The sequence below is a fragment of the Cynocephalus volans genome, chromosome 11 (genome assembly GCF_027409185.1).
Source record: "Cynocephalus volans isolate mCynVol1 chromosome 11, mCynVol1.pri, whole genome shotgun sequence".
Taxonomy (NCBI): Eukaryota; Metazoa; Chordata; class Mammalia; order Dermoptera; family Cynocephalidae; genus Cynocephalus; species Cynocephalus volans.
The window spans coordinates 40,731,041-40,754,464 of record NC_084470.1 but is presented as its reverse complement, the minus strand read 5'-3'; the positions used below and the strand labels follow the sequence as shown (position 1 = coordinate 40,754,464).

Below are 23,424 nucleotides of genomic sequence, written 5' to 3'. Positions count from 1 at the left end.
AGAATGAAAAGTGGAAGTACAGGCATGGGTTTGATCTTTTCTGGGCTGTCCATACCACTACGTGTTAGGACTGTTATACACACTTTATGTATATTAATGTTTCCTTCCGTGGCTACCTCCATTTTATAGATGAAAAAAGCCTAGGCTCAGAGAAGTTAAATAATTTGCCTCAGGTTACCCAGCTAATAGGTGGCAGCACCAGGATCTGAAGGCAGGCATTCTGGATCCACAGGCCCATTGGTAAGTCCTGGTCTATGTTATACAGCTTACTGAATGTGGGATATTTACCAATAGGGAGGTGCTAGCCAGGCATGATTCTCAGCCACAAGGACAGAGATGTTAGTCCAGAGCTTCTTCATCTTTTTTCCTGGCACATTCTATCTTAAACTTCAAAAGCCTATATTCTCACATGGATAGCGATTTACCCCAGCTCTTCTTGGAAGTAGATTGTAGTTTCCTTTGCAGACAAAGCCAACCCAAATGTTTGTTCTCAAAGTCGTTTTGAGCTGCTCAAGTGAATAAAGCCTTCAGTGGAAACTCCAGACTTCTACAACTCAAATCATGACAGAGATGAATTCAGTCTGGAAATTTTAGAATATTGCCTACGAAATCTATGGTTGATAAACACTAGCTGTTCCACCAAGAAGAATTAGCTGCAAGTTATCTAATTAATCTACTAGATGGGGGATTACAGCAGACACTTGCATTGTGGATAAAGTCTTTCAAATACAATTGTAGTAATTTTTACAGTTACTTCAGAGCAGTAACCCAAAATGGGATCAATTATTCTTGAAGCATCTTGTAAGCTGTGAATATAAAATCATACTGCTAAGAAAAGGAGGAAGGATTTTCTGGAATGCTGTGGAGTAAACTCAGCTGTAAGAAAAAGTAGAGGCTTCAGTCTTCACTGTTTTATACCACTTAGAATTTAAATATTATGTGTTGAGAGACTATTCCCAGTCACTTTGGTTCTCAGAGTAGCATTGAAATGCAGGCTTTGTCAAAACATGTATAGCTTAGAATCTCTGCTGAACTTGCAAAATTTGGCCCAAACTTGGTATCTGCCCATGTTTCTAGTCTGCCTGTATTCCTGCCTCGGTGAACAGCATTGTGAATACCAGAAGCCTGGAGTTGTCCTTGCTTCCTCCTCTGTCTCATCCCTATATTCAATCTCCAAATCCTAATAATCCATTGATGTTAGTTTAGCTTGAATCTATCCACTCCTTTCCACTGCAGCACCACCATAATTCAGTGTCTCATAATCTCACAAAATTCCTGAAGTAATCTAACTGGTTCCCTGCCTCCAGGGTTACTCCCTCTCACTCCATTCTCCACACTGTGGCTGGTGTGATCTTCCTGAAATATAAAAGCCATTCTCTGGAGGTGGGAATGAGAAAATGTAATTTAAAATGTATAGAGAGAAGTTAAACATAATCACTATAAAAAAATCCAATAATATAGAAAAGAAAAAAGTACATCATTCCTTAGGGATTCTCATGAACAGTTTTAGCAGATATCCTTCTAGATCTTGTTCTACACACATCAAAATGGGTGTGCATATATATCTATCCTTAATTCCAGTTCTGGCTTTCTCTATGCTTGTCTCTCTTGGCAGGGGAGGGGGTGGTGGGGGGGTGCAAGGGCATTCCAAGCTCATAGAAACAAGAACTAAAGCTTGAGGAGAGAAAAAAACCTGACCGCATCGGGGACCGCTCTTAGTTGAATTAACTGGAGTGATGTGTGATGATGAGAAGGTGAGGCCATAGTAGACCAGGGGAGCAATGAACATAGACTAAGGACCTTACAATGTATTATGAAAACTATAGGAACTATTTTGTTGGATTTTTTATAGTGAATATGTTTAACTTCTCTCTATACATTTTAAATTACATTTTCTCATCCCGACCTCCAGAGATATTGATTCAGGAAGGAAGGGTCCAGGATTGTGATCTTCCAAAGTCTCCCAGAGACTGTTAAGCATTCAGTTTTGGGAACCATGGCTGAAATGATTGTTTCTGATACAAGGCAAATGACATTTTTGTTTTTTTAAGAAAAGCTCCAACTCTATTGTGCAACCATTTAAAATTATTTCCTTTTATTTTACAATAGCTTAATTCCGGTACAAATACACATTCTCTGAGTGCATTAGATTTAAATTATCTCTAAGAATTATAATAGATTGGGCAGCCATTTTAACAGTTTGTCACATTTGAATAAAAGCCCTAAATAATCATCGTAAAGTATATGTTTGTGAGGTAAGTTTTATAAAGTTTTATAAAGTTTTTAAAATGTAGGCAAACAAGAAAAAAGTCTACAAATACAAACATCAGAGGTTTTTTAATTCTAAATTTTTAACACTAACTTAAATATCATTTGATGGGCTCTCAAAACTATGGCATTCTAAAACTATAAAGTACGAAGTTATTACAGATAACAATTTTGATACAATGTATTTCACTAAACATTTTTAAGTTTTTGAGTTTGGGAAAATATAAAGATGCCAATGTTTTCATAATTAACTTTTGAAAATATGTATAATGCACTAAAATTCAGACATCAAAGCATCTATTTCTTCAAACTTTTTAGTTATATTTTCAATACATTCTCCAGCTTTTAATTTTATCCCATCAATTACAAGATAGTCCTCTTCATAGCAGTTTTCAAATGGACTGCCTGCAGGAGCTTCAGGGATGCATTTAGAAAACTGCAAAAACAACCATATAATTCGTCAGAACTACAAATTACTTGATTATTTGAACAGAACATAAAGTAGTCAGTAATTCCTCAAGCCACAGCATTTATACAAACTTTTCTGTTATGCTGGTGGCCAAATAATGATTCCCACATATAGTACAAAGTATGGTAAATGTGTTTGTATAATATAAGTATAATGTATGGTAAATGTGTTCGTAAAGAATGAGTAGTTATTTAGGTCCTGTCTCTATTTCCCAACGTTATGCATTTTTAGTCTTAATTTTATGCTTTGGAAAAACGTGATGATTTTAATTCTGTGTGAATTTTATATATTGTTTTATTTTTTAAATTGTTATCATAGAGAATACAATTTAAAACTATTTTAATCACATCTTCTGTGGTCATATTCTCATAAGCAAGTGCATTACTTTCAATAGTGATAGTGCACTCTAGCTTAGTAGGAAAAGACACTGGTAAAAACAATGTGTACGTAGACAAGATTCATAACTGCAAGGTTCATTAAAGGTAGGGTTAACTTCCCCTATAATTCAAGGGAAAAAATACACATGTAGTTTATGCAAATATTTTCATATATCAAAAATGTACCTTTTAATACAAACAATTACTCAGTAAATTTTGTGTTATTTGTGCGTGGATTTCCCAATTTGTGAATTATTCATGTGGATTTATAAAAATCTAAAATTAATTTCCTTCCATTGCTTACCAAGTAAGGGCATGTCAACCAGTGTTAATATTAGCTAAAGAAGAACATAACTAGGAAGGTGACTCTAGTGAGTAAAATAATCTCATAAAGCATTTCAATGACAAATAGAAAGAAGTTTTGATTATCCATGTGTGTATGCTTTTTTCCACATTGATACTCTTATCTATTGATGTAAATGATTGAGAGTAATTAAATTGAAAATTCATAGATGAAATAAATGATGAAAACATCACCAAATTTACAACTTTGAAAACAGTTCATATAATATCTGCTCTGAGAATCAGCATGCTCTAAACTTCAAAATTTTTCAGGTGGCTCTTTTTGGCGTGTTTAGCTTATAGGATGCCACTTTCTCCTAAAAAGGAAACACTTCAACAGTTTTAAGTGAAATTTCCTTGGAAGCCATATTAATTGTTTCTAATAACCAAATAAATAAATAAATAAAATTCCAGAGGTGATCATTTCTTTACTTTTAAACTAGAAATTCCTCTAGCTTTGATAGTTGGTTTAATTCCTATTCTTCTCATTTAAAAACGAGTAAGGCCCTAAGTATTCTGAACCTGGCATAAATGCTAGAGTTACAAAGCTCAGTGAGCAGAGTGGCTTATGAATCAGTCAGCAGGAAGCACTCACCTGCCTGCCAGCAAGTTAAAATGGTTAATTTTTACAATTACTAAATGCCTTTTGAAAACATAAAATAATAAAAGAATCTAAAAAAAATAAATAAAGCAAGCTCTTGCTTGGTGATGTATTAAAACTATGTATTTTACCTTAAGAAATAAAAATCAGAAATAATTTTCTGTTCTATCAAGTTTGCTAGTTAAAATGGCAAAATAGAAGCCAAATCTGTAGCTTTAAAAGCTACAGGACATCACTACAAAAATCAACCTGGCTATATTTTTGAAAAGACAAACTGCTAAGACTGAAAAAACACGGCACAAAATCATATAGTGTTCAAACAAAACACATATTTGCTAGAAAAGAATAATTTATATATATATATTCATTATATGTATATACAATATATGTCACCAATCTATAGACCTTATTCTACAAAAGGTAAGACTTATCTACAGAAAACAGTCTTTTTAGAAAGTAATCTTAATTAGAAAAATGACATTTACAGCCCATGCAAATTCGGGTAAAAGTTGGTATTGCTGGTACTGATTTAGAAAGCTATCGTGTTTTCAACTCAGTAGGAGTTTTTAACATTAATTTTATTTTATTTTAATACAGTTATCTTTATAATGATAAATTCTGTATATCTTCTTTTTTTAAAAAAGATGACCGGTAAGGGGATCTTAACCCTTGACTTGGTGTTGTCAGCACCATGTTCTCCCAAGTGAGCTAACCAGCCATCCCTATATAGGGATCTGAACCTGTGGCCTTGGTGTCACCAGCACCACACTCTCTCAAGTGAGCCATGGGCTGGCCCCTAATTTCTGTATACTTTCTTAATTTCTAACTCACTAAAGGAGGTGTTTAAGAATTATCTTTATTCTTGTTGAATGAAATAATGCAATTGGGCAGTCTGTCAAAGGGTGTGAAACACCTTGTCTATTTATAAATCCATCTTTTTCTGCATCTGTGAACTTACAAATTTGGGGATGGGTAGCTCAACGTGACAATGTGGGAAAAGAGAAGTGAAGTAAGAAAATCTTAGCACTTATTCTCTCTAGCAATTGATACTGCCAATTCTCATCTATAATAGCTAACCTTAGGTGTCTATTGCTTTGCAAAGCACTTTTCCTGGTTTACCTTATTTAATCCTCAAAACAATCATCTGAGGCAAGTAATAAGCAATTTTGCCAAATTACCCAGGTCCTTAGTGGCAGGACCAGGACTGGGTCACAAACATTACATTTTAGCATCAGTGTCAATATGTTCTCTTGAATCCAGGTATACTATATATCTAAATGAATGAATGCAATCTTAAGGATATACACAACTACTCACTGCCATTTTTCTTCTTATTTAGGGAACAGCTGTACTGCCTTGTAAAAGCATCTGTCCTATCACCTATTATTCTCATACCTACCACATTGCTGCTCTATATTAATGATCTGCGTGGGCCCATATCACAAATCCTCATTCAAACATTGAATGAAGTAAACACATATGGCCCTTCTGAGTCCAACATAGTTGGCCAGGAAAAAAAAAGGCCAAATGATTTCTCAATAGGCTACTGGTTTATTATTCACCTCATGATAGTCAAGGGCTCAAATTTTGGATGTGAAAAAAGTTTTCCATATAATTAAAATATACAACTAGGAAAAATTCTGCAGTTTAAAGAATTTTAAGTTGCTATTTAGGTCTGATAATAACTATCAATACTACCTTTTCTTCTGTATTTATTTCTTCTCCATGTTCTTCTTCTGACTCATCAGGTATTGCTGTGGGCTCTAGTGCTTGCTGTAGCATTTGCTCCAGTTCTTTTAGTAAAACTTCTGTCTCAGAGACAACTAAAGAAACACCAATATAGTAAAAAATGCTACATATTGATTAACTCAATCTAATGCATAATTTTAACCATCCAGAAAGAAAAAAAAAATCTTCTAAATGCTAACAGATAAAATAAATATTTTACACAATTTTCACATATGTGTGACCTCTGCAGGATGCAAAATAATTATGAATTTCCAGGTGAATCTTTCACAATTCTTCCTTGAAAAATGTAGGTGGTTTTTTGCTATGTATAAACCATAAAGTATCCCTCAAATATCAAAAGCTCACTAGAAGTTTTTGTTGTTGTTTTTCTTTTTTAAGGGCACCAAAATAAATTCTGTTATTTATAGAACAGGAGTCAGAAAATTTTTTCTGCCAAGGGCCAGAGAGCAAATATTTCAGGCTTTGTGGGCACAATGGTTTCTGTGACAACTGCTGAATTCTGCTGTTGTAATGCAAACCATAGACATGTACATACATAAATGACAGTGGCTATGTTCCAATAAGACTTTATTTATAAAAACAGGCAGCAGCTGGTGGCCTGTGGGCCACAGTTTGCCAATCCCTCTACAGACTGTTAAAACTACTGTTTAAAAGGAAAAGTCCTGTAATTAAGTACCTAGGTTGAACATAGGTTAGTCTATTCCTAATCAAAATGGTAATGTATTTTAATTGTCTAATCTGATTTTTTTAAAAATACCACATTTATAAAAGTTTTTTGTACTACTGTGACATAAATACAAAAGTAGAGTAAAAAAAAATCTGGTAATTCATTGAACTTGCTGAGATTAAAAAGAAAAAAAAATCTCCCACCAAATAAAAAAAAAGAAATAAAAGCCTATTATAAGTCTATAGACTCAACTACTGATTAACAATATGCATTTGAATTCCTGATTTAAATAAAACATTTTCATTTGATATAGGGTCTGTTGAAGCAAAGATCAAAGAAAAGAGGCCATGTGTGGCCTGCTGCCCTGCACCAGAGACAGATGGAACATATGAGAAGCTCTTCCAAAGGCAACATAATTCAGAGAGAAAGGCCATGAGTACAAACCCCTTCATCTTCCACTCTAGTTACTAAAATCTGACATGCCACCTCCTATTATCTGCCACTCATTGGCAGGTCACCAAAAATCATACCAGGTAGAGCAGCTAAAAGTTCATGGAACATGAAAATATACCCAAATAGAACATAAAAAAGGAAATTTTAAAATTCTGTTAAAATAGTTATTAAATAATAGGGTAAAGTCATGGCAGGTTATGAAATAGAAAGTTTCCCTTTCATGGTTGTTGCTACAGTACTGGAAAACATTTTTAGCTTATATTTTTCACATTAAAGTTTTGTCCACAAAATTAGTTTTTCTGTCACTATTTATTGCTTGCCTCAAGCATTTTTATATTCAATCAACAAGTATTTATTGTGTACCTACTCAGGGCCAGGAACTCAGGAAAATTGACATCAATTAGCAAGCCTTCCTAGCCATCATCTCTTCCCAGCCAATCTTAGGTTTTCTCTATGGAAAACTTCTTTTAAAACAGTTTGAAAGAAGCTTTCTGATAAGACACTCCACACCTTAGAACAAGTTCCCATGTTTAAAAAACAAAACAAACAAAAACTGTAATTAACATATTACATACATCCACATAGACCTACATTGTATGGTTATTGCTAAAGCCTAAGAACACAGAATACAAAAATGCTCCATTATAGAACCGTGGTATTCAAAATTTGGTGGGCATAAGAATCACTTGGGGAGTTTATTAACAAATATAAATACAACTCCATGTTTACTAAATCAGAATTTTCTAGAGGAATGTATGTTTTTATTGAAGCACCTTTGTTAATGAGATTAACCCCCTCTTATGACATATTTCTTATTTAGTAACCTGTTACTTAATAGATGAATAATTGTGGTTATCTTCACACTGATTACCCAGTCACATTCACAAATGTTGTTTTCTTGTCTGACATTCTGAATCTACAGAAATTGACACTGTTATTTAATGCATTGTTGAGAAGATGGATTTTGAGCTATGCTATAAAGGAAAAATGGCAAACAAATATCTTCATATTTCTAACGTTAGGCTAAAATATAATCAATTTATGATAATGAATGTTATTGCCCAATGGCATTGCAGGCTCTCCGTTTTCAAACAATCTAGAAAAGTCTGTACATTGCCTTTTGATCAAAGGGTAGACAAAGTAATGGATGACTTCATAAACGAACAAGAGGTCATAACATAAACTTGACTGATGTCAAATTCTGCTTCCAGAACAATGAGAGGTTTGCTTTTCTAAATAGGTACTCCTATAAAATAAAGTGAAGTTCAAAAATAATTCTCAAGAAATAGCAGTTACTGTAATCTACGAAATAGGTTATCAAAATTGGTCAATGATATCTTCCAAAGATAGAGACAAAATGAATGCCTTTGCTGATTGCACAACCAATCATCCTCTATCAATACTGATTATCCTGTAGTTTTCCTGACTTGTTTCAGTTTGTTGTTTAAAGTGGTAGCATTATAGCTGTTCTGTCACTAAGAGAAAGTTAAGAAAGAAAGAAAGAAAGAAAGAAAGAAAGAAAGAAAGAAAGAAAGAAAGAAAGAAAGAAAGAAAGAAAGAAAGAAAGAAAGAAAGAAAGAAAGAAAGAAAGAAAGAAAGAAAGAAAGAAAGAAAGAAAGAAAGAGAAAGAAAAAAAGAGAGAAGAAAAAAAAAGTATTTCTAAAACTGAAATCCCTATCTGCTTTTAAAAATGAATGTGTATAAATCAGTGTTGTTTTTCCATTCCTGATAAAAAATAACTCAATATTTGTCTCAATAAATTGGTCACTATTTTAAGAACTTTCAAATGTATATTTATAAAGTTTTCTTTAATCTCTACCTCTTTATTGAATGTTTAAAGAAGCTGTCTCCTCCCTTATATGGAGGCTACTGGTTGAGTTATCCCAAAACTGGCATCGAACAAAAAACTCTTAAATATATTTGCAGAGCAACGTCAATGTTGAAATTCTGCAGGAATTCTAATGGAGGAGGAGGGTAGGAGGAAGAAAAAGTACATCATTTGGTTTTGTTTTAAAGTAATCACAAATACTCCTCTATATGCTTATAACTTAAACATAGAGAAGAATGAAATACAGGTTGAGACGTGATGAAGAGAGCACTACTCTTGGAAAGAAACAGAAATAGGAGGCATGGTGCTCTGGGGAAAGAAGGATGAGGGCCAACCCCACCTTTTAGCCTAGAAGTTAAAGGTAACTCCAAAACAAGAATAGGTGGGCAAAGTTTGTTTTGAATAGCAAGATACCAACTTTCTCCCTGTCACCACTTCTACCTCCTAGACCCATACCCCAAGGCTTTCATGCTTCCTCCAGGATCCACCCAAGATCCAGACCTTTCCTATATTAACTATCCTCTTCCAAGCTTACCTGTCTCAAGTGGCCGATAAATATATCCTTTGCTAATTTAATAATGAATGTTAATAGATTAGTTGGTCCTGGGTAATATGTCAATCTTTTATTTATTCAAACTTTTATAGATTGTCTACTCCCCCAAAAAGAAATGAGATATTTACCAAGAGAAACAATGAAATAAAAAACAAAAACTCAAAAGACTAAAAGAAACCAAAATCAATTCATTAAAGGGGATACAAAGGGCAATAATTAGATTTAAAAAATGCTTAGATCAACTACCAATGCTGTACAAAACCCCCATAAATTTAGCTTTAAGTTTCCTGGTATTAAAACAACCAAGAAAATAGCTGCACACTTTGATTAATTTTAAGAAGCTATGTGTTCTTTGAAAAGTCATATAACCTCTTAAGTGCCTCAGTTTCCCTGTCAATAAAATGGGAGATAATATAATACCTACTTCATCTATCTCACATAGATCATGTAAGAAGGTTAAATAAACATATACATGGTGTTTAGAACAGTGAGGACACATATCAATTGTTATAGGTGTTAGTCATCATTATTATTATTGCTATTTATCATTTTATCATTATAGATGAATTTTCTTGTTCCTAAATGGGGGGGAAAATTAGTTATAGAGACAATATAAACATAACACATGATATTCCTGGTAGCAAGGTAGCAGTTTTCCCAAAAATACAAATGTGTTTCACAAATACTTATTTATTAGATTAAATCTTTATACAGCCATGGACATACAGTTTAAATTATTTAATGATTCCTCAGCTTTTTTTAATGAAAGTCCAGAAACAGGCCAGTTCTTATTGGATGAGAGAGAGAGAGAGAGAGAGAAACAATTTGGTGGAGCATAAAGCCCATAAAGAAAAAGCAAATCTGGGGCAGGAGACTAATGGGAACTTCAGCACCTGGGAGCATAAGTAAAGTGGGTCCAAGAAGTGGAGAGGAAATTCAAGAAGATGGTATAACTTTCTTCTAACATTTGGCCCTACCTTAAACTATGAAGAAATGAGAGATATCAGAGGCTTGGACGGAGGGATCCACAGAAACATGAGTAAGGGATAAAAAAACTTCAGGAAGGTTAAACTTGAAAAAAAACAATTTTTCAGGAAGTAAGTCAATTTTTGCAAAAAACATAGTAGACTAGATGTTCCTGCTCTTTGGTTGTTCACAATGGAATGGAGGAGTAACTATTTTAACAATTAACTTTTGAGACTTTAAAAGCCACACAGAATGTGAGACTCCTGAAGGGATGACTACTGAGGAAGAATCATTTCCAGTCAACGGATGCCTCCTGGCTGCTGTGGATTTCTTCTGTAGTATCTTGCATTGAGATGGAGGGGAGAAGGATCCCAGTGTTGGAATCCTCAATTACAATGCCAGTGTCTTCTAGTGGGAACTCAGTTCATGGATAAACAGAATTTTGCCTTTCTACAGAAATACATAAACTGATTTATGTAAGGGACACAGTAGCTAAGAAAAGGCACTTTAATTAGTGGGAAAACAGCAGCAGAATAAGCTTGAAAAGAGAGAAACAACAGAATCTTGTACTGGTTTAGGAGAACAAAAGAATTTTTTTTTTAAAGTAACTGCTTTGTCCTTCCTCTGCCTGCTTTTCTTTCGTTTAATGAGACTATAAATGAGTGGCTTATTTAGCCAATTGAAATGCAATGCCATAGGATCTGGGGTGGCTTGGCAGCAGAGGGAGTATGGCACTGATAACTCCTCGGGGTTTAATGGGCTTTGAACATGACTGCCAAAGTTCCATCTTTGCCTGCTATTCTAGACTAAGGAAAATGTAGAAAGAGTGAATGGATTTTGAAAACTAAAAATTGCTCCCTGCATTCCACATTCACCCTACTGTGTTCTAATACTAATGACAATTAATTCAGCAGGAAGCTCCAGGCTGCTGTTTTCCCTTCTCTCCCTTTGTCACTCCTCAGACCCCGATAATTTGGAATAGAGAAATCTGGAATGAAATGTAAGTTGCTGATACTTCCTCCCACAACTGCTGGTGCATTATTTAAAAAAAAATTAAATACATGAAAAAGCCAGAGAAAACTGAGTTCAAGGAAATAGAAACCTAAAGGCAATTGAAAAGCCCCAATATGTAAATTAATACCAAAAATGACCCATTAACGTTTCCCATATATATATGTATAACAGATTTTTTTTCTTTCACAGGATTACAACTATACTTTGTGAATTAAATATAGGTAAAAGAACCAAAAGCACAGAGGCCTTTACATACCCATGTTTTCCTTTGATAAGGCATCATCTGAACAAACATTTTCAAAAGCGCATTTTAAAATCATTTTCCTAGAAAAAGAATTTGACAAATTTAGCTTTAAAAGTTCAATCATATACTTAAATAACCATTCATGTATATTCATTGGTAATTGTAGATTATAAATATATTTTCTTTACCTTAAGGTACTTTGTCTTGGTTGTTTTATTCAGTAAGACAGCAGGATGTAGTAAAAAAAAAAAAAAAAAAAAGAGGGAGGGGACTAATATCAATTTGAGCTCTCACTAGGTACAAAGCACTAATGATCTATCAAGCACCTTACACAGTCTTTTTCATGTGATCCTCCTCCAAAAAAACCTACTAAGTAATTGTTACTCTCATTATATAAAGAAATGGAGAAAATATATAAATATATATATAAATAAATTTTCTTTATATATAAAATATATAAAGAAAATGGAGATATCAGAGAAAATGAAAAACTTTAACAACTTTAGGTGAATGGCTGAGCATGACGGAACTAAATTCTGTCAGACTGCTTTTTCCACTCTACCATGTTGCTGATTTACAGTCAGAAGACACCTGTTCAAATGCATTTTTTCTAACCATAAGATCTTGAGAAAGCCACTTAGTTTCTCCAAGCCACAAATTCTTCATTTTTAAAATGGAGTAATTATGATATACTCTCATCTATTTGATGAGGTTACTATGACATGTAACTGAGACAAAGCAGTGAAAGTCCATTTTAAAAAATTTAGTTTTTCATCTTCTGAAAAAGTACAAAGAAGAAGAGAAGGACTATCCATTAATGTAGTCTTTGTTCTTGAGCAGAACTCTTTCTAACACAGCACTGATTACCATTCTTTAAAATAATAAAGAAAACGTATGGCTGGTTCTATGATAAATAATAAAACTCATCAGTGGCTTATTAGTTCATTAGGAAGGCCTGTTTCTGGTTTGCATTACGTATTTTTAAAGTAAAAACCTGATTATCTGGTTGCTGTTATGATATTAACCATCAAAAGTTCTAGTTCAACATCTTTGTATAAATATAGAACTTTCTTCATCCTTCTAAGACTACTTTTTATTATTCTATTAATTCTTTTAGAAAAATGTAAACACAATATTTCCCTAGTGAAATCGAATCAAAGATCAGGGTAAATGTCATGTAATAATTAAATCATATATATATATTTCAATTTTATCATAACACTTTTTAATTTTAAAAAGCATACCTTTTCCTTTTTCTAAATTTGGGCTTTTTCTTTTCAATATTATTTTTGGAAACTTGCATCTATAAAACAACCACAACCAAAAGATGAGTTAATTCATATGAAACTGGATCAGTTCAGTATAGTAATGGATCCTATATAGTCCTAGTAATTTAGCCAGAAAAGAGACTCTGGCCCATAGCCCTAAACACTTGTAAGTCTAGTCAACTACCTCACAGTCACTGCAACTGCATTGATCTGCTCAGCTTCCAGGAATGGTAGACTGATCTGATATAGATGCCTATCTTCCTTATTATCCACCCCCCCTTACCTTTGCAAACACATAAAAATAACGAAATAAAATAACATTTAAGTTTTATACACATATATGACCTTTAAAGAAAGAAAAATAATATTTGGATGACAGAAGCATGTGGAAAACAAAGTTTTATAGGTGGGAACTGACATGGTAAAGGTCCACAAGAAATTTGTACCAGGATAGGGCAAAAGGGGCTTAGGGCTGGGCTTTTCATGTCTAAGCAAAAATAAGTGATACTTATTTGTAGGGGTAACACTGGTTAGAAAGCTGTACTGATAATGTACCCTAAAGCCTGGGGACTTCAAGGATTTTCTGCCCATAAAAAGAGAACAGGCAAAACTTTACCTTACAGAACACAAAAGTAGCAAGGTGGTATGGAGTCTGAATAGCAACAAGGTAATATTAGTATGTAGTATGAGGAATTAGATGGATAAAAGCAGTAATCCTGGAAGAATGAAAACATTAGGCCTATACCATCAAAGTAAGAAATCCAAATTTATGTCTCCTAAGAATAATAGGATTTCCAAATCAAATATTGAACATAATGTCTTACCAGAATTCCAAAAATCACTAAGACAGAAGTAAGCACAAAAGCCAAGCAATAAATATTAGAAAGACTTATACAAGATTCCTAACACCACTAGTTCAGGAGAACTAAAATTAATGGTATACAGATTATCTGGAGAAGGAAAAAAAACGTATAAAATAATTATATTTGCACTGTACATTTCAGTTGACACAAAATTCAAAAACAGGTAAAACTAATCTGTGGAACTAGAAGTCAGGATAGCTATTACCCTTGCAGATGGGGAATGTGAGTAGAAAAGGGCATGAGAGCACTTCTGGGGTTCTGGAAATGTTTTGCTTCTTGATCTGGTGCTGATTAGAAGGGAATGTTCATTTTGCAAAAATTGACTCATTTTTATTTATGCTTATGATTTTAATTTTTTGTTTGTATTATAGTAATAAACTTACATTAAAAGTAAACATGTTGTAACTATTAAATGTTTTTAAAAAGGAATAGTACCATAATGAACAAGGTCAGGTCTCTTTGACCTATAGAAAAATTTGAAAAAAACAAAAACAAATAGCACTTCTAGAAAGAAAAGTTACTGAATTTAAAATTCAATGGATAGTCTAGAGCTGGAAGGTATATTTGAAGAAATCCTCAAATTTACAGCAGAGAGAGATATAGAGAATTTTTGGAAGGGAAGTTAAGGGTCTTAGAGAACAGAATCATAAGGTCCAGCATAGTTCTGAAAGTTCGGAGTTCCACAAGGGTAATATAGAAAGAAAAGGGAAAAGAAAATATTTGAAGTGATAATGGCTAAGAATTTTCTAGAATTAAATAAACCAAATTGTAGAAGTTCTGTAGTATCAATCAAAATCAATAAAAATCCACATCATGACACGTAAGTGGTAAAATTGCACACAGCAAAATAAAAAACTAGATATTAAAAGCAATCAGAAGAAAAAAGCAAGACTATAAAGAAGTGACAATTAGACTGTAATAGATACCATATCAACAGCAATAGCCAGAAACATATCTTCAATTAAGCTATACTCATCAAAACTACAATTCAAGAAGGCAGTCATATGTGCGTGTTTCTTAAAGCTGTTTGAAGAGTACTAGGAGGTTCAATACTGTTTGCTCTACTTTTTTGATTGTTGGTTTCCATGATTATAAAAAAATTATTAAAATTTTAAAAATAAAATTTTTAAAGAGAGAATTAAAAAGATATAATTTTGCTGAAAGAGCTACTAAAGGATATACTTGGGAGGAAAAAGATTGAACTCACAATAACCAAATTAATTATTAAACAAAAAACACTGACCTAAAAAAAGACTAATTGGTAATGGAGTAAAGAACAAGGAGGATTTTAAAAAGTAGACAACTGAATGGAAGAGGGAAAGGAGTTAGTTTAGGGTGAAAGCATTTTAAGAATCTTGAATTACTCAGGAGGAGAGAGATGATGATTAAACTTAAATTGTTAAATTGATTAAACATGTTCATATTTAAGGATAATCATCAAAAGAAGAGAAATACAATTTATAATTTTTTAAAGGAAATTCATTTTTATTGTGTCTAAAACATGTACCTCAATGGGTAGAAAAATGGGTAGATTTAATACATGGATAAACAGATAATTCCTGTCCAATCAGTATATTTATTATTCAGAATTTGCTGCTAACATTTTGAAAACATTTTTCGCTTCAGTACACTATACATTTCCTTTAATATCTTATTTACATCATGTAGTTTTCTATCAGTTCTCATGAGAGAAGGCGCAAAAATCTGACCCATCTAAAGAATATACACTTAATCCTAGTTGGTTCACATCTGGATAGCCGAAAAGCTTCCTTTTGGTCCCTTCTTGCCATGAAAGTCAATTCATCCTTCAGACTACCATCTTGCCTATCTTTTTTCCTCTTTTCCCTCCAATGTTGCTTCTTTCCTCTCCAGAATTATTTCCAAAGTCATTCTTGACATGTAGGGTAGATTCCAAGTCTTGACTGTCATCTCGATAATTGAAGAGGCTTCAAGGTCCAGATGGTATAGCTACTGATCACACAGAGTAGATCTTCCGTTCTAATTCTCTCAAACACTACTAATCCTCAATGGACATGTACAGTGTTTGTAAATGACTAATACAATTAAGAACATTGTCCATCATCTTCTTCTCATGGAAGATCCTAAACTTTTCTTGGAGAAAGTGGTGGCCTCTTATCATGGTGGTGACCTCAGGTTGGTTGGGGTTCCTCTGGGCTTTGTGAGGAAGCTCTGATTTACAGTGAGGTAGCTGGGAATACTCTTTATCTTGCTTCAGGTCTAGGGTCAGCTGAGTTAGCACTGCCCCGCAGAACTCACATGTTCCTCAGAGCACTGGGGAAACTTGGGTTAGGGCAGAGGCATGAAAGGAAAAGCAGAGATATCTAAGACCTCTTGAGGACCAGGCCCAGAATTGTCACACTGTCACTTTTACCTTATTCCATGGGCCAAGGTAAGTCATAGAGCTCATCTAAAGTCAAGGAGTGAGCAAATATACTCTTCCTCTTTAAAAGGAGCAACTGCAAAGAGTGTGACTATAGGAAGTTGGTCACACGTTGTTATTTCAAAACTTATGACAAACCTACAGTAATCAAGACAGTATGGTATTGGGATAAAAATAAAAGAATGGATCAATGGAACAGAATTAGGAGTCCAGAAATAAACTCTTACATTTATGATGAATTGATTTTCAGCACTGGTGCTGTGACAATTCAATAAGGAAAGAACAGTCTTTTCAACAAATGGTACTGGTACATCTGGATATCCACACATAAATAATGAAGTTCAACCCCTACCTCATATCATATACAAAAGTTAACTCAAAATAGATCAAAGATTTATTATTATTATTATTTTTTTTTTGTGACCGGTAAGGGGATCATAACCTTTGGCTTGGTGTCGCCTGCACGGCGATCAGCCATTGAGCGCACCGGCCATCCCTATGTAGGATCCGAACCTGCGGCCTCAGCGCTCCCAGCGCCGCACTCTCCCGAGTGAGCCATGGGTCGGGCAAAAGATTTAAATGTAAAAGATAAAACTATAAAATTCTTAGAAGAAAACACAGGAATAAATCTTCATGACCTTGGGTTAATGTTTTTTGTAGATATAACACCAGAAGCACAAACAACAAAAGAAATAACCAATTAGAAGTCACCAAAATTAAAAAACTTCTGTGCTTGTAAAGGACACCATCATGAAAGTGAAGATAACCCACAGAATGGGAGAAAATATTTTCAAATCATGTATCTAGAATAAAAGACAAATAAGCCAATTAAAATACAGTAAAGAAAATTGAATGGACATTTCTGTTAAGAAGATGTATGAATGGACAATAAGCACAAAAAAATGCTTAATATCATCAGTCTTTAGAGAAATAAAAAGCAAAACCACAACAAGATACCATGTCACACTCACTAAGATAGCTAAAATAAAAAAGACAAGCAATAACAAGATGTGGAGAAATTAGAATCCTCATATATTGCTGGTGGGGATGTTAAATGGTGCAGTCACTTTGAAATATAGTTCAGTAGTTCCTCAAAATCTCAAATGTAGAGGTACCCTATGATCTAGCAATTCCACTTGTAGGTGTACAACTAAGAGAAGTGAAAGCATATGTCCCCACAAGAACTGGTACATGAATGTTCATGGCAGCATTATTCTTAATAGCCAAAGAGCAGAAACAATCCAAATGTCCATCAGTGAATAAATAAAGTGTGGCATATCCATACAATGAAATATTATTCGGCTATGAAAAATAATGAAGTACTGACACACGCTACAACATGGATAAATCTTGAAACATTATGGTAAGTGAAAAGTAAAAAGCCAGACAAAAGGCCATATATTGTGTGAGGCTATTTGTCCAAAATGTCCAGAAAAAGCAAATCCTTATAGACAGAAAATAGTGGTTGCTAGGAATTGGAGGGAGGTGGGAAATGGGCAGTGACTACTAAAGGGTATGGGGTTTCCTTTTAGGGTGATTAAAAACTGTCCTAAAATTAATTATCAGAGTTGGTTGAACAATCTTGAATATACTAAAAACCACTGATTTGTATACTTTAAAAGAATGAGTTGTATTGGAAAATAAATTATATCTCAATAAAGCTACAATTAAAAAAATTTCATGACATGGAAAGTTGAGAGTAAGGAGCTGAAATATAACACATCCATAATTAACAAAAGAAACCTAATTTAGCAATATTAATGCTAGAAAAAAGCAGATGTTATGTCAAAAAGCACAATCAGAGATATAAAGCGTTATTACTCAGTGTTAAAAGAAACAATCCACTAAGAAAATATAATAGTCCCGGATTTGTGTATACCTAAAATCTTAGCTTTTAAAATAGGCAAAAACAAATAGAATTACATAAAGAAACTGATGAATCTATACTTTCTTATCTCTCTTAAAATTTCTTACAAAATTGACCTCTCAAAAACGTAATAAAGCAGACATAAAAATTAGTGAAGAAATAGGAGAGTTTAATAACACAAATGATAAGCTTAATCTAATAAACATATAATGAATCTGGCATTGAATAATTAAAGAATACATATTGGTTTCAAGCCTGAGCCTTTTACAAATTTAACCACCTACTTGGTCACAAAGGAAGTCTCAAAAATATTAAAATAATCCATTTTATAGACCACATTCATTAACTAAAATGCAGTAACAGATGAAATCAAAGCCCAAAAGATAGCTGACTAAAATATTTAATCAATTCATAGGTATAGAAGAATTCACACTCTCCTATGAACCTTCTTTCTGTGATAAGAGTTATGACCTATATCATTTGGATCAGAGTTATTCTCATATTTTAATAATTTGCCTGCAAGATTTATGCCACACCTTGCATGCTGTAGGTATACATAAAGTGTTTGTGGAATAAATTAATGAATGAATGTTGGGAGAAAGATAAGGTAAACACAAATATCATCACAGGCAAAAAAAAAAAATGTCAGTGTTAATGCCCATTTTGTAACATCATTGTTTTTGATCTAGACATTTAACGACTTCATGAAATTTACCCTGAGCTTCTAAGCGAGAACTTCAAATGCAACTCTCTTCAAAATGTTTGTTAGCTTCTTTATTTTTGGTCTTTTCACTTTAACCTGCCAATTTGAGAAGTTTCTTAGCCCATTTTGTTTACTTCTTTCACTGTTTCACTGACCTTGATTTTACTGATTTTGAATCAACCACAAAGGGTAAGAACAACTTTTTAAAGTATTCTGAATGTTTAGCAGCTAGCAATGACATTCATATTGTACATTTAAAAGTATTAACTGTAATGAGATAACTGAATGTAATAACTTTCAAAGCATTATTAAACAGCTTAAATACATTAATAATCATTCAAGGGAGATTTGTATGAAGCATTTAGGGAATTCATATTATTATGATGCTAAAGACTAAGTACTCTTCTTTTTGTGATCTTCAACCTCAAGGTAATAACAGTATTCAAATATTTTTCCAGGACTATATATATATATGTGTGTCTGTGTGTGTGTTTCTAAAATAAAGTAAAAAAATAGAAAGTAAAAAAGTATATAAAAATACTGATCTAAATCACTGATCTACATCTCCAAAGACAATGTAGAGCTATTATTTCTATCTCGTTATTAAGCTACTAAGGGTTACTACAAGAGGAAATAAGATTCAGGTAAACAGTGAAAACACTTTACAGGTATTAACAGAAAGAAATACCCTTAAACACTAAAACGATAAATCAGGGAGATTTGTGTTGAAGATAATAAATTCCTTTTCTACTTTGTAAAATACTGCACAGTAACCAGAATGGACTAGTTAGTTTTTCGAAAATGCTCTGTGCCTTCCTGCTCTGAGCCTTTGATAAAGTGTGACGTGATGGAGAATAGCACAGAATTTGGCATGACAGGATCTAGATTTGAATGCTAACTCTGGCACATACAGACTGTATCACTTTTAGTAGGTCACTTGATCACTACAGTATCCAGTAAGAATTTAGTATAAAGTAAACACATAAATATTTCCTGCCTAAATGACCATTCTGCATTTCATGGTCTTCTTCTGTTAAATGATGCTAAAAAATAACTATTTCTAAGAATTTTGGGGAAGATTAAATTAAATAACATGTCAGAAAATATACAGTTGTGCTTGCCAATTAGTTGTTCAATCATTGTTAACACTGGGCCAGTGTCCAAATTCTACCCTTTTTGTTTATAGTATTCGACTGAGGGAACCTGGCATTTTGGTATGGTTGGAGTTTGGTTACTGTACTAGTTTCTTAGGGTTGCCATAACAAATTACCACAAACTTCATAAAGTACACTAGTTTCTTAGGGTTGCCATAACAAATTACCACAAACTTCATAAAGTAACAGAAATTTATTATATTACAGTCTTGTAGGATAGACGTTTCTCTCTTATGTGGACTCATCATTACATTTAGGGCCCACCTAATCCAAAATGACCTCATCTTAATATACTTATCTTAATTACATATGCAAAGACCATTTTCCCAAATAAGATCACATTCTGAATTTCCAAGTGGACATGTCTTTTTGGGGTCACTATTCAACTCACTACAAGTAGATACTGTAATCTTTATCCCATCCCTTCCACTTCTCTTCCCTCTGTTGCATAGCTAATTCTCCAATGTTGTCTAGTCCAGTGCTATTCTGAGTAAGGGCCATGTGACAAAACTAGCAACACCTGAGAGCTTGTTAGGAATGCAAATTCCCATGCCCATCCTAGGCCTACTAAATCAGAAACTCCTGGGGTGGAAACCAGAAATCTGTGTTTAAATTAGCTCTTTAGGGGATTTGCAAGTACTAGTCTAGTTCTTCCCACCCATCCATACCAATATAACGCTATGTAAGTGTCATTGATTTTAAAGGAAACAAAGTATTAATTCTTTTCTTGTTTGATGCAAAAAACAAAAAGATATATGTAGAGAGAGCATAAACCATTTAATGAAAAGGAATATATATATATTTTATGATAATTAGAATTGTTGACTACAATGGCAAATGATAGAATTGCCTTTAATTGCAAAGGACAGAAAATCTATAAGAATTGTGTTTACATCAAATTTATATAATCTGCATAAACTGACTTGACATTGCCCATTTCCTTAAGTCACTATTCATTTAAATAAAAATCATTTTTATTTTTAAACAAAAAGAACAAATTTGTTAGCTGTGTTAAATCTGAGGGTGTAAAATTTCGACTCAGCATTTTATTTTAGAAAACATAAATATGTTTCCTAGCCTTCTTTTGAGAGTGTCAGTCAATAATCACTGAGAGCTGCCTACTTTGACAGAATTTCCAAAAGTGAATCTGTGTGCTTTGAATTATGTACACAAACTCCTTGTTAAAAGTTATATAGAAGGAAAAGCCAGTATCCTCATTTCCCAATTCTGTTGAGAAAATCTGCTTGGAATAAAGAGTTATGTGGAGCACTATAATATTATTACTTAATCTGAGTATTTGGAGACTACAGATAATATAGTTAAGTCTCTGGGCCTAAACGATGATTGCTTTCAATACCTCTTTGAAAAAGGAGGGAAGATTGAAATGATCATTTTCTGACTCTATTTTAGACACTATTTCTACAGAGAGGACACAGATCTAGTGTTTCTTATGTAAATGCCAATCATTAATTGCCACATGTTCCAGTCAATATTTGGTAGAGTTCAGCATTCCTGTTAGATCTGAACAGTATCAGAGACCAGTCCCCAACAATATGACTTATAAATATCTTGCTGTCCTCTGTACTCTCTCTTCAGTCATATGTAAGTTCACAATAAAGTACTGTGGATTTCTCTGCTTTGAGGGGCTTACCAGAGAAAACACTGGAGTGTGTATTCAAGCAGTGAGCTGAGACACAATAGAGTATTTTCTCTAAAAATAGAAGCTGACCACCAGGCCCACTTTAAACAAAAGGCATGAAAGGCCTTCTATTAACACCTCCAATTCTGGCTGAGGATAGGAATAACATGAAACTTCAAGGAGTTCTATGATCTGCTACTTCACTTATATTTTGTAAAGCCTTTTTTTTTTTTTTAATGTTCTTTGACTATATCAGGGAACATAAAAATTCAGGTTGTGTGTGTTTTAGGAGAACAGATTTCATTCATATCTATAAAGAGTTTAAGAGTACTAAGGGCTAATCCAAATAGGGTGTCCAGGGAGGGAAGAACTCCACGAAAAACAGAACTTATGGAAGTTGTTCATCTGATTGACTAAAGCCAATAAATTAGATTACTTGACCTCTAATTGGAGACACTCTAAAAATCTAAGACAGCTGAAAACGATTTCTATTTGTGTACATTTTTTTCTAAATCCACTAGATATTTTGCAAGGGGAATGTTGCGAAAAGATGCAGTTTCTAGGGAAGACTTTCTAGAACCTACATATTTCAATCAAATTTTAAAAAGCTGATGCACAAAGAACATTCAATGGTTATAGTACCCATATTATACTATTTTTTTCTGGACAAAAGAACAAATGTTGAGAGCTTCATTGTCTGTTTTATAATTTCTCTCTCCATCAACTTGAGTAGTAAGCATAGCCAGTCTGATTCTTCAATCCACAGATCATTGTCAAATGTTCTAAGCCTTTATCCTCAGCATAATGCATAAGATCCCTCTCCTGCATAGGAATAGACAAACTCTCCACAATAGCATAATAAAAAAAATAAAAAGGTTATTCTTTTAAAAAATTTTGTATGGATCCAGCTTTTTACATCAACTCTATGATTATTCTAGACGTTGAGATGAAGGACATTCTTGCACCTAGATTCATGGAAAGATATGGAAGATATAGCTCCCTTTGCTTGATCTGGGTGACTGTGTTCCTCAGTATGAAGTGGTACAGATTTAAGAAGCATATCTAATATAAGTATTTCATGATAGAACAAATTATTCTGGAACTGAGTGAAGGTATTAATATATAAACAGAAAGATAAATAGCACCTCAAAGTCATTATAACTTTAAAGAATTTAAAAGGTAATAATTTATAAGTTTTCAAAGAAAAGAACAGGTTTGTGGTGTTTAACATAAATGAAAAGTTGGAAGACTTGTGGGCAGAAGCCAAAGGCTTATAAATTTGAAATTACAGACTTGAATTCTAATATGTTACAAGATAATTCTATTAATTTGCACTAGTATTGTAGTTTTTCCAGTAACATACCCTTTTGCAAGTAGGAGAACAGTAGTTGTTACTATTAGGCATAGAAAGATCAGTTAATATCTAGTGTAATAGTTACAATCTATAAAATACAAGCTCATTATTCAAATTCCTATTCTTTGCTATATCAATAAACACTCTAATGATCGGTAAAATTGATTTCAGTTTTAATGAAATGGAGTGAGGAAGGTGATGGTGAACAAGAAATATTCCAAATCTTAGAAGAAACCCAGATTCCTTTTTTGTGTGTGTAGCTTGATGATGGAGACATAACTTACGTGTCTTTGGATCAGAGACAAAGGATGATACTTGCAATGAATATAATCAGCAAAACAAATTGAAGAAAGCTGCATAACACACACAACCTTTAGTCCCAGATAACAAAGGACAACACCTGGAAGCTGTTCTTCATGTGATAACTGGGACTCAAGCTAAAGAGGTTTTTGTTTCTTAACAAAAGAGCAAACACATTTTGTGGAATTCTCTTCACTGCCTTTTGGCTCAAAAGTACAATATAGAATATAAAACAGGAAGTGTTACGGTTGAAAAGTTTCTAACTTCTGGAATCTGTGGTACCAGATTTTCAGTATTATCAAACTCAAATTCCAAGTGAATCAATCTCAAGTGAATTTTTAAAT

At 33.4% G+C, this 23,424-nt stretch overlaps 1 protein-coding gene across 1 annotated transcript in view; it reads right to left on the bottom strand.

Annotated features, from left to right (window-relative positions):
• Window positions 1–2,542: 2,542 nt before the first annotated feature.
• The window catches only part of ZCWPW2 (zinc finger CW-type and PWWP domain containing 2), a 172,734-nt gene continuing 151,852 nt past the window's right edge, over window positions 2,543–23,424 (bottom strand). Inside the window, exons 6-9 of the mRNA XM_063115455.1 lie at window positions 12,776–12,834; window positions 11,544–11,611; window positions 5,756–5,880; window positions 2,543–2,704 (exon numbers count right to left, since the gene is read on the bottom strand). Of these exons, the coding sequence (XP_062971525.1) occupies window positions 2,543–2,704; window positions 5,756–5,880; window positions 11,544–11,611; window positions 12,776–12,834 (414 nt within the window). The remainder of the gene's footprint in view (window positions 2,705–5,755; window positions 5,881–11,543; window positions 11,612–12,775; window positions 12,835–23,424) is intronic.